Raw genomic sequence first — 19,979 nt, 5'->3', positions numbered from 1 at the left:
ATTAATAAATACTAAATGTAATACCCATCTTGTTTATCTTTCTGTTTTGAAAACAGCACACAGAAAATGTGTATTTTTCAATAATAATTAGGCTAGTGATTAATCGAAATTAATTCAGGAAACCTTGTGATTAATTAGATTAAAAATTTTAATCGCTTGACAGCCCTAATATATATATATATATATATATATATATATATATATATATATATATATATATATATATATATATATATAGGAAATGAATGGGTCTGTGCAAAACACTCAAGACCTGAAATCAGTGTTCATCAATAGTCAATATTCACCCATAGTCAGCATTCATCCACAGTCAGCGTTAATCTTCCACAGTCAGCATTCACCATCCACAGTCAGCATTCATGCACAGTCAGCATTTAACCACAGTAAGCATTCATCCATAGTCAGCGTTAATCTTCCACAGTCACCGTTCATCCACAGTCAGCATTCATCCAGTCAGCATTCAACCAGTCAGCATTCATCCACAGTCAGCATTCATCCACAGTCAGCATTCACCCAGTCAGCATTCAACCAGTCAGCATTCATCCACAGTCAGCATTCAACCACAGTCGGAAGTCAGCATTCATCCGCAGTCAACGTTCATGCACAGTCAGCATTCACCCTCCGCTGTCAGCATTCATCCACCACATTCAGCATTCATCATCCACTATCAGCATTCATGCACAGTCAGCATTTAATGACAGTCAGCATTCATTCACAGTCACCGTTCATCCACAGTCAGCATTCATCCAGTCAGCATTCAACCAGTCAGCATTCATCCACAGTCAGCATTCATCCACAGTCAGCATTCATCCAGTCAGCATTAAACCAGTCAGCATCCATCCACAGTCAGCATTCAACCACAGTCGGAAGTCAGCATTCATCCGCAGTCAACGTTCATGCACAGTCAGTGTTCATCCACAGTCAGCATTCATTTGCAGTCTGCAGTCAGCATTTATTCGCAGTAACCATTCATGCACAGTCAGCATTCATCCACAGTCAGCATTCATCCAGTCAGCATTCATCCACAGTCAGCATTCAACCACAGTCGGAAGTCAGCATCCGCAGTCAACGTTCATGCACAGTCAGTGTTCATCCACAGTCAGCATTCATTTGCAGTCTGCATTCAGCATTTAACCACAGTCAGGATTAATCCGCAGTTATCGTTCATGCACAGTCAGCGTTCATCCACAGTCAGCATTCATTTGCAGTCTGTAGTCAGCATTTATCTGCAGTAACCATTTATGCACAGTCAACGTTCATCCACAGTCAGCATTCACCCTCTGCTGTCAGCGTTCATCCTCCACATTCAGCATTCATCATCCACTATCAGCGTTCGTGCACAATCAGCATTCATCCACTTTCAGTTTTCATCCATAGTGAGCAGAAAGGTTCTGGGTTCGGTTGCCGGCCCGGGGTCTTTTTGCATGGAGTTTGCATGTGCTCCCCGTGCATGTGTGGGTTCTCTCCGGGTACTCCGGCTTTCTCACAAAGACTGGAAACATGACCTTAGGTGTGGTTGTGCATGGTTAGATGTCTCTATGGTGCCCTGTAACGGACTGACGAGCTGTCCAGTGTGTACCCTGCCTCTCGCCCGTAGACTACCGTTAATAGGTACCGGCCCCACAGCGAAACTGACAGAATAAGTAGGAGAAGATGGATGGATAGATTTTTTTTTAAAGAACTGCATTATAAGAAAATGTAAATAAAGCATTACATTTTCTTTCCAACCTTCCACAGTGAGTGGTAACATCAAAAAGAGAGGTGACTTAATTTCCTCTTCATCAAATAGGATCTTCATATTTTAAAACAAGGACAAAACCACTCTAGTGCTGACATTTTAAAACATATTACGCATCTATTAGTGATTAGCATAATTAGCAATGATAGCCCGTCTGTCATCATTAAATGATTTTTTTCCCTGGGAAATGTCGGAACTTGACTAAACTCTGAGTGTTTCAACAATAACTCAGTCAGCATTGACAAAGGTATTGTTCTGACAGAGGGATGTTAGAAAGGAATAAACAGAGCTATATGAAAACTGTAATCTATTCAGCCTGTCATAAATAGACTTTTAAAAACCTCTTAACATGGAGTATAAAATGCAGGATTTTTTTTAGAATGTACTGTAATCACTAAAGGATGCATGAAGTCACTCTGCATAGTAATGTTGCATTTTACAGATTGCCAGTTATTTTCAACACTTCAGCCTTTTTAATATGTTGTTCTCCTGATTTCTTGTGGCAGCGACACAATGTAAATGTAAAGTCATTTATTTTACCATCTCTAATATATTATGTTCTTAGTTGCTGCTTGTGAGAAGCTGCAATGGGAAATTTAAGTCAAAATAAAAGGCAGTAAGTCTGCAGCTTTGGCACGCTTCCATTGTCTATGCTTATGACAGCAATGTGTAAGAGGGTCGGAATAAATTAAGGACTAGAAATTATTTCAGCTCCTCTTCTAACAAGTGATTTGTCACAAATCCTTATTTTTTTTGTGAGTAAAAAGTTGGCTACCACATATATTCACAGCTTAAGAGAAAAACCCAATTTCTTGTTATTGCTTTACCCATTTCCACTTTTTCTGCAGCATTGTGGCTCACTGGGATCAATAATCATACTTTTTATATGGTGAAAATACTCAACCATCTTTTTTCCCTTTTTTGTCTCTCCGCAGCTTGTCCTGTGGGCTACTTCAAGTCTGTGTCTGGCTCCGTTCCCTGTTCTGTGTGTCCCCCCAACAGCAGAACCAGCCAGGAGGGGTCGAGTGTGTGCGAATGTCGCAGTGGCTTTTATCGAGCATCCAAAGATGCCAACTCTTCCGCCTGCACAAGTGAGCTTTATGTGTTTGTTTGTTTATGCCTAGCTCTGTTGGAGATGTGCAAGGGCTCTTACTAGGCTTAAACTTTAAAAATCATCAACTTACACGGTGTGTGACCTTAACCATATTATTTTATGAATTGCTTCTACAGGAGATAAACTTGAGAGGTAATAAAGTTCTGCTCTCATTTAACTTAAAATACATCCCTGTCAAGCTGTTTTATGACCTTGGTTCCATTACTTTTATACACGACTTAATGGCTTCGACAGGATGAAGCTTTTCTTACATCATAAACTTTTCAGCAGATGCTTCATTTTAACTATCCTCTACTTATATCATACATGTGCTCCACTCTCTCTGTTTTTTGCTCAGCTCCTCCTTCTGCTCCAGTCTCTCCAACCTGGGAGTATGAAAGCGGCGATGGTGGGGTCTCCTTAAGGTGGCGTCCTCCTTTGGATATGGGAGGTCGCAGTGAAGTGTGGTATGGCGTGGTTTGTCGCATTTGCCCCTCTCCCACCTTCAGCAACCCAGCCGCATGCTCCTGGTGTGGAGAGGGGGTCACCTTCAGCCCGTCACAAACCAACCTGAAACAGACTAGAGTAACCCTCAACAACCTACTGACCAGGGTCACTTATCTCATACAGGTATTGGTCTTGTCACTGATGATAAATATCCCATAAAGTACATGAAACATACAGTTTTAGCTTTTTATTTATTAATGAATATCCAGTATATACTTCTTACAGACTAAAGTGTATTTTTTTTATTTAATATACACTTATGAGCAAAATATTTTTTTTCATCAATTGTTCTGTAATTGAAAATCTAAGATAAAACGATGTGAAAGGTTTTAATTGCTTTCATTGCTTTCATGATTCAAATATCAACTTTTTTTTTGTCCTTGCACAAACTGTCATTTGAACAAGTACCAAGGGGAAAAAAAGGAAACAATGCATTTGTTTAGTTTTTATGTCTAAGCAAGAAGCCTGACTTTTTTTCTCCACTATGGATATGGAAATGTTGCTCAACTGTGACCATTCGTAACAGAGTCATAAGCAATATATATTATTGCTTATGTAAAGCTGCATTTGTTAAAAATAAGGAATAAATAAAAAAGCTTAAAAGCTACTTGTGCCACTGCTAAAACCCACTGTTTTGAAACAAAAGCATTTTGCCCTAGAAAAAAACAACAACAACAACAACAACAAAAACGTTGAAGACATGAGTGCAACATATCTGTGTCTTTTTAAGCATGTGAACCTTTTGAGGCTATAGTCCTCCATTATTAATTTGGAAAATAATAATTTCTGGCGAAACATCTAAAAGGAAGGAATTCTAATACCATTCAATTCAGTTAAAAATGTTTTATAAATCCCAAATGGATACTAAATAGTGAGGTAACTCATAGTTAATTTTAACAAGTCATTGTAGATCATAATGGTTGTAGCAGTTCATCATGCATCAGATCTAGATAGACATTCGACTGAAGACATTGTCGTTCTTCAACAACCTTCTAAAGAGAATACTGGGACTTTTCCATTTAGTTCTATATTTCATGAAGATTTTTTTGGGGGGGGGGGGTGTGGGGGGTTGTGTAAAATCCTCTCCAAATGGTATAGATATTTCCCAGAATAGAGCTGGCACTCTTTATTAGCCTGTTCAGCTTCTTCAGTCACTTTCCTTGATGCTGCTAACACAACACAGTCCTCATCTTTGTCCTTTGTAAATAATTTAATGTGAAAAAGTACGTTAGTCCACTAATTATTTTTATTGATATAACATAACTCCTGTTATTTTACTTAAGGAGATTAGATGCCCCTGGATGCAAACACAATCCACACTTTGGACAGCAATGAAAACACTTTGCTGGCCTCTAGTGGTCAGAGTATGATCTGCATCTGGTTGGTTAAAAAACATTGAAGATTGAATAATAGTACAGAAATGTATGTTGTTTTACAGTTTGAGTGCTGTGTTGGTGCAATATCACCTAAATAAATAAATAAATAAAATAAGCTACCTAACTGTGACTGGAAAAGAATGTTTAGCATTACAAACAGTATTGAAAGTTGCTCATTTGCATCACACCTAAATATAAGATAGACTGTAGGAATTATATTTCAGTTTGCTTTCTTTACTGATTAATCACCACTAGCAAAAAAAATATTTTTTGTATTTTACTGTAAATAACTCCCAATTTACAAATGTTCTTTTGACGTCTGCTAAACGTATCTTTTTTCCCCTACCAAATCCTTGTTCATTCACCATAAGCCTATACTCCTGTTCATGACGAACATGCTCTAATTACTAAGTTCTTCTTTTTCTTGTTTTTTCTCTCCCAACTGATCAATGAACCATGTTGTAAACTGGGCTTTAAGACCTTTATGTGAGCCTGAAGACCTTTTCAATGTTCACATAAGTAAAGCTCAGAGGGTATGAGCTAAATTAATTACAAAGCTCCACATTATCAACTACACACATTTATTATTTAGCTCAACACAACTCACTTGGATTCATGGCCTATCTCTTATTAATTATGGGGAGATATTTCCCATTCAGTAGGATGTGTTCCCTTGCATGGTGAATGCTCCATGGCTTTCTTTGTTTCTAACACATGTGGTAAATGTCAGCGTGGACTCTGAATGTCACATCACTGTGTGTGTGTGTGTTTTTTCATATTGACAGGTGCAAGCCATGAATGAGGTGTCATCTTTGAGTCCTTTTCCGGCTCGATACACGAGCATCAATTTCACCACCAGCCAGTCAGGTAAGAACAGGACAGAAAGGATGAAAAAGATGAGATGAAAGAAAATGAGAAGCTCTGCATGTGTGGATCCTGTCTGGTTGGATTTCCGCCTCCTCCTCCTTTATCTCTTTTGGTGCTTCAGCCCCATCTTTTCTGTTGCCGCTCCCTGGACGAGGGGTCGCTCAAGGTTTCAGTGTCCTGTCAGATCTCATTATTATCAAAGAGGAGGGAGAACGGGAAGATTGAGAGATGGGAAGACAAAGAGACTGAGAAAGAGAGATGAAAGGGAATTAGTTGGGGGACGACAAAAAAAAACAAGTGTGTGATTGTATAGCTTTTCAAGAGACCACTTAGAATAATTCAGAACTTTAATTTGTCAAAATGATCTGAAAACCTCCTGTACTGCCTTCAGTAGACTATAGATGAAATAACTGTATTTTTTTCTGTAGCTTTGGCAGCCTTGCCAGCACAGTGACAGTAACAAGATCCTGTTTGGTGCTCCATAAAACTCCACATATAGACATTTTCCACAGGTTTAGTAACACTGCCCCCATGTGGGTACTTTGTCTTTATATTACAACTTAAGCGGTTATAGCTTATAGATGTAATTCGGTTATGATTACATTAGATCAGTTCATTGTAAGATGGTTCCAGTTGATTTCTATTATATTAAACCTCACTTCAAAAAAAGGCTCCAGTTCATCCATCCATCCATTTTCTCCCGCTTAGTCCTTGTCAGGGTCCCGGTTGGGCCGGTGCTGCAGCTGTCTACGGCCGAGAGGCAGAGTACAGGTCACCAGTCTGTCCTAGGGCAACACAGAGACACACAAAGACTCCATTTCACTCAAATTCAAATCAGCTCATTTCAATTTCAATTTCATGGCATCCTGTCAATGAAAACCCAATATTAAACTCACTCGAAATTGGAACATTGCATCAAAACAGCTGAAATTGTATTTCAGACAAAGAAGTATATCATGCTGATAAAAAGAGCATTATATCACTCTATAGCTGTACAGGCCTCCTCTTTAACAATTTGTTGCGTCAGTGGAGTGTAAATTAGATATAACATCTGTTGTTGGTGTTGTGTTAGGTGTTCCAGGTTCTGTTCTGTTGGCTCTCATCTTAGCATCGCCAGTACCACATACCCTCTCCATCAGGTTACTCTCAGCTCACCAAGCTTCCCATTTCAAATACAGTCAAATTGGATCATTAAACAAGCATCAGCATCCTGATTTCAGTTGCACTAATATCATTAACGTTAACCCAACATGATGGTGTCTCCAGACACGCTGCCGTGGGTGGGCAGAGGGCTCGCAGGATAAAGACAACTGACTAAAATCAGCAGATGGCATTGCTTTTTAGGATATCACTGACTAGAAACCCCATACTGATCATCTTGTAATTTGCATCTGCTGCCTCTCCATTCTTTCTCCAAACTCTGGAACCTTGTATTTTAAATGATATCTGTTAGTTGCACTGATGACATCATTAACGTTAACCCAACATGATGGTGTCCCCGGACACACTGCTGTGGGCAGACAGAGTGCTCCCAGCTTGCGAGCGAGGGGTTATGCCCAGCTTTTTTTTGCCAGTGGGAATGAAGCCAAATGCAGATTGTTAGCGGGTTGACCCATGTTTAAAAAAACATGCGTTAGCCCTGTATTTTCAGTGGGAAAGAGGCTTTATTTAAACTTAAGCAACCCCTCACACTAAGCATGCATGTAGCAATGGTGCAGAGGAACAGGAAGAAACCAGGCTCAGGTGAGCAGCCATCTGGGTTCAAGGAGACAGAAGCAGACATACAGAAAGAAAAAAAGGACACAAAAGTTGCCCCTTTCTGGAAAAACACAGCTAGGAAGATGAGCTCTTAGCCAGCTCTCATGTCATAGGCTGAAAGAGAGCACATACAGTTTCACAGTCAGAGAAGCAAGACTACACTGAAAACAGGCCAAGCTCCAGCATCTATAAACAAAGGTGTTGGTGGCAGCAGCACAGCTGATATTTCTATCCAGGATGGTGTCACAGCCAACAGGAACAGACCAGATGGAGCTACAGTGAGGAGAAAAATCAGAGAGAGCATAATGATAAAGATTGAACTACTGCAGAATGGAAGAACAGAGATAGAATAAAGCAGAAAGATGGAAATGGTCACTATGTCCTCCAGCAGTCTAAGCCTATAGCAGCATAACTGTAGAGGTAGCTCAGGATATCCTGAGCAACTATAGCTATAAGGAAAGTTTTAAATCTAGTCTTTAAAGTAGACAGGGTGTCTGCCTCCCTGACTAAAACTAGTTGCTTCCAAAGGAAAAGAGCCTGGTGTAAAAAAAAAAAAAGATCCGCCACCCATTCTACTTTTAAAAATTCTAGGAACAACTAGTAAACTGTCAGCTTGAGAGTGAAGTGCTCCGTTTTGAACATAAGGAACAATCAGATCCATGAAATACGATGGAGCTTGGCCATTTAAGGCTTTATATTTGAGAAGGAATATTTTAAATTGTATTACGGATATAACAGGAAGCCAGTGAAGGCAAGCTAAGATAGAGAAAATAAGATCTCTCTTTTTAATTTTCCTCAGAACTGTGGTTACAGCATTTTGGATTAACTGAAGGCTTTTAACCACACTTTGCAAACTTTTCCAAAAGTTCATTATAGTGTAAGTGGTCACGGACTTGTTTGGCAACTACTGTCTCAAGAATTTTAGATAAGAAAGTAAGATTAGAAATAGGTCTATGATCAAATCATCTGAGTCAAGAGACATTTTTTTAAGTAAAGGTTTACAGGTGCTGGTCATAAAATTAGAATATCATGAAAAAATAGATTGATTTCAGTAATTCCATTTAAAAAGTGAAACTTGTATATTATATTCATACATTACATACAAACTCATATATTTCAGATGTTTATTTTGTTTAATTTTGATGATTACAAATGACAACAAATGAAAATCTCAAATTCATCATATCAGAAAATTAGAATATTACTGAAGACCAATAAAAACAAAGGATTTATAGAAATGTTGGCCAACTGAAAAGTATGAACATGAAAAGTATGAGCATGTACAGCACTCAGTATTTAGTTGGGCCTCCTTTGGCCTGTATTACTGCAGCAATGCGGCGTGGCATGGAGTCGATCAGTCTGTGGCACTGCTCAGGTGTTATGATAGCCCAGGTTGCTCTAATAGTGGCTTTTAGCTCTTCTGAATTGTTGGGTCTGGTGTATTGCATCTTCTTCTTCACAATACCCCATAGATTTTCTATGGGGTTAAGGTCAGGAGAGTTTGCTGGCCAATTAAGAACAGGGATACCATGGTCCTTCAACCAGGTACTGGTAGCTTTGGCACTGTGTGCAGGTGCCAAGTCCTGTTGGAAAATGAAATCTGCATCTCCAAAAAGTTGGTCAGCTGCAGGAAGCATGAAGTGCTCTAAAACTTCCTGGTATGTGGCTGCGTTGACCCTGGACCTCAGAAAACACAATGGACCAACACCAGCAGATGACATGGCACCCCAAACCATCACTGACTGTGGAAACTTTACACTGGACTTCAAGCAACGTGGATGAAGTGCCTCTCTTCTTTTCCTCCAGACTCTGGGACCTTGATTTCCAAAGGAAATGCAAAACTTACTTTCATCAGAGAACATGACTTTGGACCACTCACCAGCAGTCCAGTCCTGTTTCTCTTTAGCCCAGGCAAGACGCTTCTGACGCTGTCTGTGGTTCAAGAGTGGCTTGACACAAGGAATGCGACAGCAGAAACCTATGTCTTTCATACGTCTGTGTGTGGTGGTTCTTGAAGCACTCACTCCAGCTGCAGTCCACTCTTTGTGAATCTCCCCCACATTTTTGAAGGGGTTTTGTTTCACAATCCTCTCCAGGGTGCGGTTATCTCTCTTGCTTGTACACTTTTTTCGACCACATCTTTTCCTTCCCTTCGCCTCTCTATTAATGTGCTTGGACACTGAGCTCTGTGAACAGCCAGCCTCTTTAGCGATGACCTTTTGTGTCTTGCCCTCCTTGTGCAAGGTGTCGATGGTCGTCTTTTGGACAACTGTCAAGTCAGCAGTCTTCCCCATGATTGTGTAGCCTATAGAACTAGACTGAAAGACCATTTAAAGGCTTTTGCAGGTGGTTTGAGTTAATTAGCTGATTAGAGTGTGGCACCAGGGGCCATCAATTTTGAACCTTTTCACAATATTCTAATTTTCTGATATGATGAATTTGAGATTTTCATTTGTTGTCATTTGTAATCATCAAAATTAAACAAAATAAACATCTGAAATATATGAGTTTGTATGTAATGTATGAATATAATATACAAGTTTCACTTTTTAAATGGAATTACTGAAATCAATCTACTTTTTCATGATATTCTAATTTTATGACCAGCACCTGTAATTACAGCTCACTTAACTGAATTTAACTTTTAAATTCCATTAGCTGGAATCCTTATTCATCACAAATAAAAGATAAAAGCATTTGCACATAAATGACCAGCCATGTTTTGCCCTCCACAGTTCCCAGTACAGTTCCTATGTTGCACCAGCTGAGCCGAGCTCCAGACTCCATCACACTCTCTTGGCCTCAGCCGGATCGACCCAACGGAGACATCTTGGAGTACCAACTCCGATATTATGACAAGGTATTGTTGGAAACAAACCACATCCTATATCCATCACATTACTTTACTTAATTAATGAAAATGAACTGAACTCTCTTCCCCTGCATACCTCAGGGTTCAGACATGGACAGTGCAATGACGGTATTCAGCGAGACCAACACAGTGACCGTCAGTTCTCTGATTCCTGGATCTATCTATGCCTTCCAGATCCGAGCTCGAAATGAACGAGGCTATGGTCCATACAGCAACACCATCTATTTCACAACGCTGCCACTTGGTACACCACATTTTTCTAACTGTAAAAAGCATGTTTTAATAACTAGTTATACCAATGAGATTTGCTATACCCAGAATGGAAGTTTAATTGCTATTTTTATTTAGCTTTTTTTTTTTTTACTAAATTTGTTAATATTTGGTGGAAAAATTGAGAGATTAAAAAAATTAAGTTCTCATGACTTTATTCAAGATTATTATTTTGGTTTTATGTTTGGTTTTCTCATACTAGGGGTAACAAAATTTTAAGAAATGTATCTTTCCTCCATCATAAAATATAATGGGTATTTTCTTATTCGTAACATTAATGGTAAATAAATGTAGACTTTGAAAATAAGATCAAATAATTCCCTTAAATATGCTTTTGCAATTATGAAACATCCCAAATCATGAATTATTTTTGATTCATTATCTGTGCAAAGTAAATTAACTATGCATTCAAAAGCATGGACCTGTGTGTTGCGAATAAGAAAACTCTTGAATAAAAGCTGTTTGAGAATGGTAAAACCCTAAAACCCTAACTTTACTGCTAACTCCCACAGAGGAACATTCGCTGCAGATCCAGAATCGACTTCCTCTGCTTGTTGGCTCGGTGATGGGTGGCGCAGCCTTTCTCCTAGTGGTGGCAGCAATTGTTGTTGTCGTTGTTTTTCGCAGGTAAGTCTTTAAGGACAAACCGGTATGTGTTCATGTTCTCAGTTATCCTCATATTTTAGAGCTTTTTATTTAAATTCCAGCAAACGGAGAGAGAGCCCATACAGCGACAGACTTCAGAGGTACATCAGTAACCGGGGTAAGGATATGTATGCTTTATTTAACTATTCTTGAATTCAACTTAAATTGGGAATCTTGAAAATGTTAAAATTCAACTTGAATTAAAGAATAGTGCTCAATCCACTTTTACAGATTTCTGAGTACACACCAAGCAGGAGAAGAATGGAAATTTGGATTTTTGTAATTAATATTACATCTTTTCCAGAAAAGCAAACTATATGTTTTGTAGATTTGAAACATTAAGAGATGTAGCGAATATAAAAAACATAATAGCTTATCTAAATGTTAACCTTCAGTATAAATTACTGGCATAGAGAGTACGAGTGACACAAGAAGTTAGCATTTGACCTAAAAAAAATTTTATACCCAAAAGAGCCCTAAGCTAAAGGAATCATAAAATGAACAGATCCGACACATGATGTGCTCATAATACTGAGACCTTTGCAATCTGCGCCCTTCAATTTGTTTCCAACTGTAATTTAAATATAAACTTCAGATTTGAACAATTAACAAACAATTTTTTACCAATTTACCGGTACTAAATATTTTAAAGAACATAATGCGTTTTTTTTTATTGTTTCTGTGATTTATTCATATGTGCATGTTTTTCGGCACATTCTGGATTTAGGTTATATTTTAGTTGTGTTGCCCGAGCAGTAGATTTTGACCCCTAATCCATCCTTCTGTGACCGTTGAGTGACCTTCTCCTGGTAGTAAATATCAACTACGGAATCAACCACAAGCCATACACATAGGTGCAGATAGAGCAAATAGAAACCAAAAACACATACAAACAACCAAAACTTTACTACAGAATGATACAAAGACAAAAAGGACCCGAAATTAAAACAGCATGGTTTATTTCAAAGTGAGCCCATGGCATTTTACTAAATTAATCTGATTTGTTCTTATCAATGTAAAGAGTAGATCCAAAGAATAAGGATCATCCCCACATTGTGATGACAATACATCTGTGATGAAATTCGTGTCAATGAATTTCTGACATTTTGATTTCTTTTCTAAGGTTTTGATTTGTAATTGTAGGTGGGGTTAAATATTATGTGGATCCTTCTACATATGAAGACCCCAGTGAGGCAGTTAAAGAATTTGCCCGTGAAATAGATCCTTCTCATATTAAGATTGAGGAGGTAATTGGTGCAGGTAGGTTTGATATCCTCCTAAATACATGCTCTCCAGTTCTGTGTCAGCTGTAAAAGGTTTTACTTTGTCTCTACTCAGCCCAGTTTGGAGAAGTGTCTCGTGGACGTTACCGTCCTGTGGGCCGCAGGGAAGTGCTGGTGGCTGTGAAGACTATTCGATGGGGGGCATCTGACAGAGAAAGGGGAATGTTTCTCAGTGAAGCAGGGGTCCTTGGGCAATTTGATCATCCAAATGTGCTGAAGTTGGAGGGTGTTGTCACGCGAACTCCTCCAGAAAGAATCATCACTGAGTTCATGGAGAATGGGCCCCTGGATGCTTTCCTTAGGGTGACAATATATCCCACTCTAGAGTGCTTTGTGTCTACACCGTCAAACTCGATATTAGAACTCAAACTTTCCATTCTGCTTCCTCTGCAGGAGAACGAAGGTCAGTTCAGTGTCCTTCAACTTGTTGGGATGCTCAGGGGAGTTGGCGCAGGAATGCGATATCTGTCTGAGAGAAACTTTGTTCACAGAGACCTGGCTGCCAGAAATGTGTTGGTCAATTCCAACCTAGTTTGCAAAGTATCCGACTTTGGCCTCTCCAGACTCATGAGGGGTGTGGACCACAATGTACCCACATACACTGCCTCTCTGGTGCGCACTTGGACCTTGGTTCTCATTTCATTCGGTTTCTTCAACCACTGATTGCTATTCTGACTATTTACATCTTTGTCCGCTATCAGGGCAGTAAGATTCCAGTGAGGTGGACCGCACCAGAAGCTTTCCAGCATCGAAAGTTCAGCACAGCCAGTGATGTCTGGAGCTTTGGCATACTAATGTGGGAAGTGATGTCCTATGGAGAGCGCCCATACTGGGATATGAGCAATCAAGAGGTGAGGATGGAACTTTAACCCAAAGAACTTACCAAAAAAAGTCATAACTCCCCTCTTAAAATTAAAAAATTCAATATATCCCTAGATTCACAACAGGCATTTCCCTTTCATCATTTAGCAAAAAAATTCTAACAGCACTATTCATTTTATGTTTTCCTGTGCGCAAATTGAAGTTACATTTAATTAATTAAAGTTGAATGATCTTATCAACAGACTAACAATTAATTAAAAACCTGAAATTTTCTCAAAATCTTAGAAACAAATATTTGGGGTTTTTTATTTTGTTTTTTGTAACTTTTAATGATCTGTCCAAGTCAAATGTCAGAAATTGTTTTAATTTTTGTGGCACAGAGACAGAAGTAAACAAAACTCATGCTTACCCTGCCAAAAAAAATCAGATTTTTTTTGGCAGGTGTCTGATTTTTTTTGGCAGGTGTGGTCAGGTCTTTACTTCAATTACCAGAGTTAAAACGTGGCGCCCTCTAGTGGATGGTGGTATCAAAAACACTGAAATAAATATTTTAGTGTTATCAATTCTTTGGATGAAACTAATTTTATTTAATAAACCATTAAACAAAAATGAATCATAACTTGATTATTTGTTTACATCCTAGTTTACAGCATGTTGTTTTACTTTAGTTACTTGAAGGAGTCCAGGACTCACTGAGTTGCGCAAGAAGACTTTGTTACATGTCCAAAATAGAGCTAGAACCATTAAGCATAGAATTGTTAAATACTGGAACCCTACTTTGGGGAATACATTGCTGGAAATAGATATGATAAACTGTGATTCAATATGATTCTAAGACTATAACTACAGTATAATGTTGAACAATGCAGGAAGCCAAATAGAAATAGAAAGTGGTTACCAAAAAAGGTTTAGCATAAGGCCCCTGTCACAGAGATTAAGACCACACTGCAGTTTCTAAGACACCAATAATGGTTCATACATGGATAAACTGTGTCAAATCAGAAAATCTCTCCTACAGAGCCTCATTTTAGCTGCATTTTCAAACTACCTTAGTCTAAAACATGCTTCTGTACAGTAGCTGCTCTCTGTTCTCTATTTCTCTTTAAGAAATATAAAAAGAATACTTATTAAAATACATTCCCAAATATTTGTAAATAAATATTTTGGAATATTTGGTAAATAAATATAAATATTATAAATTTGTAATAAATTAATATATAAATAAATACAGATTAACTTCTCTCCCCTTCCCCCCTTTTATTATCATATAGAAAGAACTCTCCATAATGTTTCCTTTGTTTCTGCTACAAGCATACAAGGACTTTTTCTGGGAATCGTCTTAAAGGAATAGTACACCCAAAACATGATTAGCCTTCATTTTCTACTCACCCCCATGCTGAACAAAACTCTGGAGTACTTTTTTGATATCTCAAATGCATCTGGAGATCTGGGAGGCTTCTTGCTGTCTGCTGACATTCAAATAATGGAGGTCTATGGCGCCCGAGACAGAAAGGTCCACAAAAGTCCACAAAAACGTGTCAATATTCCTCCATACTGCTCGTCCAATGTAATCCAAGTGTCCTGAGTGGGTAGCATCCAGAATTTACTCGAAACGAAGTCATTTAGAATGTTTTTAGAGCATAAACAGTAGTGTATAGGATTTCCTAATAGCGCCCCCATGCGCGCTCACGATTCTACGGAAGCCGGCAGACCAAACCAGCGCATTCAGCTCGGCAAAGAACTCATGCTCTTCCGAAGGCTAATCATGTTTTGGGTGTACTATTCCTTTAATGTTTCTGCATAAACAGCCGATGTCTCTCTGTGCCTGTGTCTGCAGGTGATGAAGGCAGTAGCGGATCAGTATCGGCTTCCTCCTCCTCACAACTGTCCCCCTGCTCTCCACTCCCTGATGCTTCAGTGCTGGCAGGCTGAACGGGGGGACCGGCCAGGCTTCGACCAGCTCCTCTCCTCTTTGGATAGGCTGATCAGACACCCTGCCTCCCTCAAGGCCGAGCCAACTCGGTGAGACAGCAGCTTCCAAACAGATGGCAGCTCTCTGCTGATAGGCAATGTGCATCAGTGATAAAACATCTCATTTACTTGTTTTTGACATTTACAGGAGCTGCTCGCAACCATTGCTCAGCCCAACCCCCACAGACTTAACGGCAGTGGCAACTGTCGGGGATTGGCTGAAAGCGCTGAGGATGGAGAGATATCAGGAGGAGTTTGATCGAGCAAACATAGACACATTAGACAGAGTCAGCATGCTCACTATGGAGTACGTAAAGGAATTATTTATACCGTTTTAGTTTTAAAAGTATTTATCAATCGTTTTTTTTTTGGTAAGGAATTTCAACAAATTCTTTTCAATTCATAAAATAAATAAAAGTAAAGAATCTGAAGGACAACTGATTTTTTCATGGATTTTCTCCAATTCAAAGGAGATCAAATATTATATAATAAATGCAGGCATATTCAGCCATGGAATATATATACACTATATTGCCAAAAGTATTTGCTCACCCATCCAAATTATTGGAATCAGGTGTTCCAATCACTTTCATGGCCACAGGTGTATAAATCCAAGCACCTAGGCATGCAGACTGTTTTTACAAACATTTGTGAAAGAATGGGTCGCTCTCAGGAGCTCAGTGAATTCCAGCGTGGAACTGTGATAGGATGCCACCTGTGCAACAAATCCAGTCGTGAAATTTCCTCGCTCCTAAATATTCCACAGTCAACTGTCAGCTGTATTATAAGAAAATGGAAGTGTTTGGGAACGACAGCAACTCAGCCACGAAGTGGTAGGCCACGTAAACTGACGGAGCGGGGTCAGCGGATGCTGACGCGCATAGTGCGAAGAGGTCGCCAACTTTCTGCAGAGTCAATCACTACAGACCTCCAAACTTCATGTAGCTCAAGAACAGTGCGCAGAGAGCTTCATGGAATGGGTTTCCATGGGCGAGCAGCTGCATCCAAGCCATACATCACCAAGTGCAATGCAAAGCGTCGGATGCGGTGGTGTAAAGCACGCCGCCACTGGACTCTAGAGCAGTGGAGACGCGTTCTCTGGAGTGACGAATCGCGCTTCTCCATCTGGCAATCTGATGGACGGGTCTGGGTTTGGCGGTTGCCAGGAGAACGGTACTTGTCTGACTGCATTGTGCCAAGTGTAAAGTTTGGTGGAGGGGGGATTATGGTGTGGGGTTGTTTTTCAGGAGCTGGGCTTGGCCCCTTAGTTCCAGTGAAAGGAACTCTGAATGCTTCAGCATACCAAGACATTTTGGACAATTCCATGCTCCCAACTTTGTGGGAACAGTTTGGAGCTGGCCCCTTCCTCTTCCAACATGACTGTGCACCAGTGCACAAAGCAAGGTCCATAAAGACATGGATGACAGAGTCTGGTGTGGATGAACTTGACTGGCCTGCACAGAGTCCTGACCTCAACCCGATAGAACACCTTTGGGATGAATTAGAGCGGAGACTGAGAGCCAGGCCTTCTCGTCCAACATCAGTGTGCGACCTCACAAATGCGCTTCTGGAAGAATGGTCAAAAATTCCCATAAACACACTCCTAAACCTTGTGGACAGCCTTCCCAGAAGAGTTGAAGCTGTTCTAGCTGCAAAGGGTGGACCGATGTCATATTGAACCCTATGGATTAGGAACGGGATGTCACTTAAGCTCATATGTGAGTCAAGGCAGGTGAGCAAATCCTTTTGGCAATATAGTGTATCTCTATCCGATTTAATTTTAAAACAATTTTTGTTTAACTTAAAAACATTGCATTCGAAATAATACAGCATCCCTAAATATTTTGATCAAATAATATAATTTTTTAAGGATAATTTCTTTGTAATATGCTAAAAAAAAATGGCACCTCAGAGAAAAATTAAACACTAACAATCAACAGAAAAAGCTTTATTCTTTTTACAGTAAACAAGCGCTTCTTATTACTGCTGAACAGCTTTTTGGATGTTTCCACTGGGTTTCTTTCCATTCAGCTTTGCTAATAAGCTCCAAGTCTGTAACACTTTAAAACCTGGACTATGAAATAATTTTAAATTAGAGTTGTCATTGAACTTTCATTAAAAACAAAATGTATAAGTTAATTTAGATAATTTATTTGCATAAAATTGATACACTAGGCATTTATGTATAATCTTTGAAAAATGTTCTGTTAACATGTGTCTGATACATCATCATACACACTCTGCTTTATTTTTAAAAGATATAAATATTAAAAATATAACCGCGGATGTCTGGGGGACAGTGATTCACCTATATATTATGAATGCTGGCGTACCATAAATAATAAATTATGAACAGTTTAGTTTGTGCCTTCAAGTCGTTTGCCCAAAGGAAGATGTTACTTGTAAATAACCTAACCGAATATCTTCAGAACAGCTCCAAATGACACAAAACTCATATGGTTTATTAGAACATGATGTAGTAACGTTATTTGATACTCTTCACTTTAAAGAGTTACGGTTAGACCAACTTCCCATTCTCCTACTTTTAAAATGACATGGGCCTTGGAACCTAACAGGACTTCCCAAACTATGAAACATGGTTGGGGTTGCAGGATGATAACTGTTAGTGGTGCATAAAAAGTACAATTAAATGATAGAAGTCTTCCCAATTATCAAGGAAAGGCAGACAGTTCTTACTGGGACAGCAGTATGTATTCCAACAGAATAATAGCATAACCAACAAAGTGGTTTAAAGGCCATCCGGAATTGCCTTTCCAAACTTTGAACTTATAGAATCTGTATTAAAAATTTTTTTTTTTTTAAATGTCTCCCCTGATCCTTCCGCACTGTTTGTTGCATGCTATTAACTGCACTGCCTTCTGTCTCTCTCCTGCTTTCTGTCAGAGATGTCCAGAACCTTGGTGTGAACCTATTGGGACATCAGAGGAAGATCGTCAGCGCAGCCCAGCAGCTCAGGTCCCACCTGATGCAAGGCCAGGTGGAGGTCTGAGGATCCGACCGCAGCACAATCTGTTCCAATTTTCACCTCCTTCTGCTTGTTGCATTTGGTTCTGCAACGGTTTTTTATTTAATGTGGGCACTTTTTAAACCAAATCGAAAAAGAGAATATGCTAAATGCAACACTCTGAACTGTATATTCTTGTAAACTCAATACAGCACGGTAACAGAACGTCCTCCCACTAAATAGCGGAAGAAAGATGCACAACGGGAGCTGGAATCCAGGCCAAACTGAAGCTTGGAAAAGTTCTAAGAAGGACTTGGAAGAATACTTTTCCCTTTGCTTTTCACTCATCCTCACTTCAATGTTCATAGCCCTTTTTCTCTCCACGATTCCATCCCATTCCACCTCATCAAAAGTAAGCAAAAGAAAAGTTTTTCTTCAAAACAGAACACTCAAGGAAATTTTCCTCACAAAGAATTGCGTGAAGACAATCAAAGGTTATAATTCTCTTTTTAAGTTATTTGTAAATCTGTATCACTTCCTCTCTATATAAACAACCAAACTACCTAGCAGCTTACGGTGGCTAAATGAGATCCCACTGTTTGCTTTTTTTTTTTAGATGTAAAGTTTATTTAATATTTAAGCAAAAGTGCTATAAAACAACAGTCCAAATCCAATCAAAATGATTTTGTATGAACAATCTAAGCCATGTCGTGTCCCTTAAAAAGGCATATCCAGGGTCTAAGAGCAGCTCCTTTTATTAGGGGTCACTATAATATTAGAGCTCCCTCTCTGTAAAATTTCACTGGAGCTTTGACAGAAACAGAAGCCACCAGCACCGCACGTGTACATTTCACACTTCACCACTGTTTGGTTTGATTGCCTGAGTGAAGACATCGAGTCACTGAAGCTTGGTGAATGTGAGAAATGAGAAAGACGGATAAAATCTGATCTGATTTACACCTGGAGGAGATAAATGCTTTGTGGCAGTTTGACAGGAGCAAGTGTGTGCCTGCGTGTGTGTGCGTGTGCTGCTTGTACGAGAGGCTGTGTTTTTGTGTCCACTGCTGTAACATGATGGTGTGTGAGTGTGGGCGTGATAGAGTCAAGTGTGTCAGGCTACACACACTTCTTTGTAGCTGTTTATTTGTATAAGGCTTCACCATTATTCTGTAATTGTGAAAATTTGTAAAATAAATATGATTTTATTTAAAAAAAAACACAGGCTTGTGTTTATCTTTTCTTTCCAATCATCTCTAGTTTTTGATTTTACATGTTAAAATGTTCCACTTTTAACAGCTTTTAGTATTTTTAATGAATATCTAAAAATATTTAGAATATGTTTATGACACAGAAGATGTGTTTGAATCCTTAGTGATTGTTATTTAAATGTGTTTCGTTAATGAAGATATGACATTTACAAAGAAAAAAACGGGGGACGACCAATCCCTCGACTATTTTAATTTTATTTATTTTTTTACTGATACTAATATAAAATAGCGCCATGTAAACTGACTTAACCTCTGCAAGTTGCTTAAGTATTCTTACAACTGCAAAGTCTTCACTGTAGTTTATCAAGATTTAACCCCCCACAGGGCCCCCCGGGGGACACGGTCGAACGCCTTCTCCAAGTCCACAAAGCACATGTAGACTGGTTGGGCGAACTCCCATGCACCCTCCAGGACCCTGCTGAGGGTGTAGAGCTGGTCCAGCGTTCCACGACCAGGACGGAAACCACACTGCTCTTCCTGAATCCGAGGTTCGACTATCCGACGGACCCTCCTCTCCAGCACCCCC

The 19,979-nt window shown here is 39.3% G+C and overlaps 1 protein-coding gene across 1 annotated transcript in view; it reads left to right on the top strand.

Annotated features, from left to right (window-relative positions):
* The window catches only part of ephb6 (eph receptor B6), a 100,621-nt gene extending 81,219 nt beyond the window's left edge, over positions 1-19,402 (top strand). The window contains exons 6-19 of the mRNA XM_038284425.1: positions 2,692-2,847; positions 3,208-3,479; positions 5,518-5,599; positions 10,093-10,217; positions 10,311-10,473; positions 11,012-11,126; positions 11,207-11,262; positions 12,288-12,404; positions 12,483-12,730; positions 12,821-13,039; positions 13,129-13,278; positions 15,087-15,271; positions 15,369-15,527; positions 18,125-19,402. Coding sequence (XP_038140353.1) covers positions 2,692-2,847; positions 3,208-3,479; positions 5,518-5,599; positions 10,093-10,217; positions 10,311-10,473; positions 11,012-11,126; positions 11,207-11,262; positions 12,288-12,404; positions 12,483-12,730; positions 12,821-13,039; positions 13,129-13,278; positions 15,087-15,271; positions 15,369-15,527; positions 18,125-18,230 — 2,153 coding nt within the window. The 3' untranslated portion in view covers positions 18,231-19,402. The remainder of the gene's footprint in view (positions 1-2,691; positions 2,848-3,207; positions 3,480-5,517; positions 5,600-10,092; positions 10,218-10,310; positions 10,474-11,011; positions 11,127-11,206; positions 11,263-12,287; positions 12,405-12,482; positions 12,731-12,820; positions 13,040-13,128; positions 13,279-15,086; positions 15,272-15,368; positions 15,528-18,124) is intronic.
* Positions 19,403-19,979: the final 577 nt, after the last annotated feature.

The sequence above is a fragment of the Cyprinodon tularosa genome, unplaced genomic scaffold (genome assembly GCF_016077235.1).
Source record: "Cyprinodon tularosa strain WSP-4 unplaced genomic scaffold, ASM1607723v1 ctg2, whole genome shotgun sequence".
NCBI lineage: Eukaryota > Metazoa > Chordata > Actinopteri > Cyprinodontiformes > Cyprinodontidae > Cyprinodon > Cyprinodon tularosa.
The sequence above is the reverse complement of the archived record's forward strand: the minus strand, read 5'-3'. Positions and strand labels throughout refer to the sequence as shown.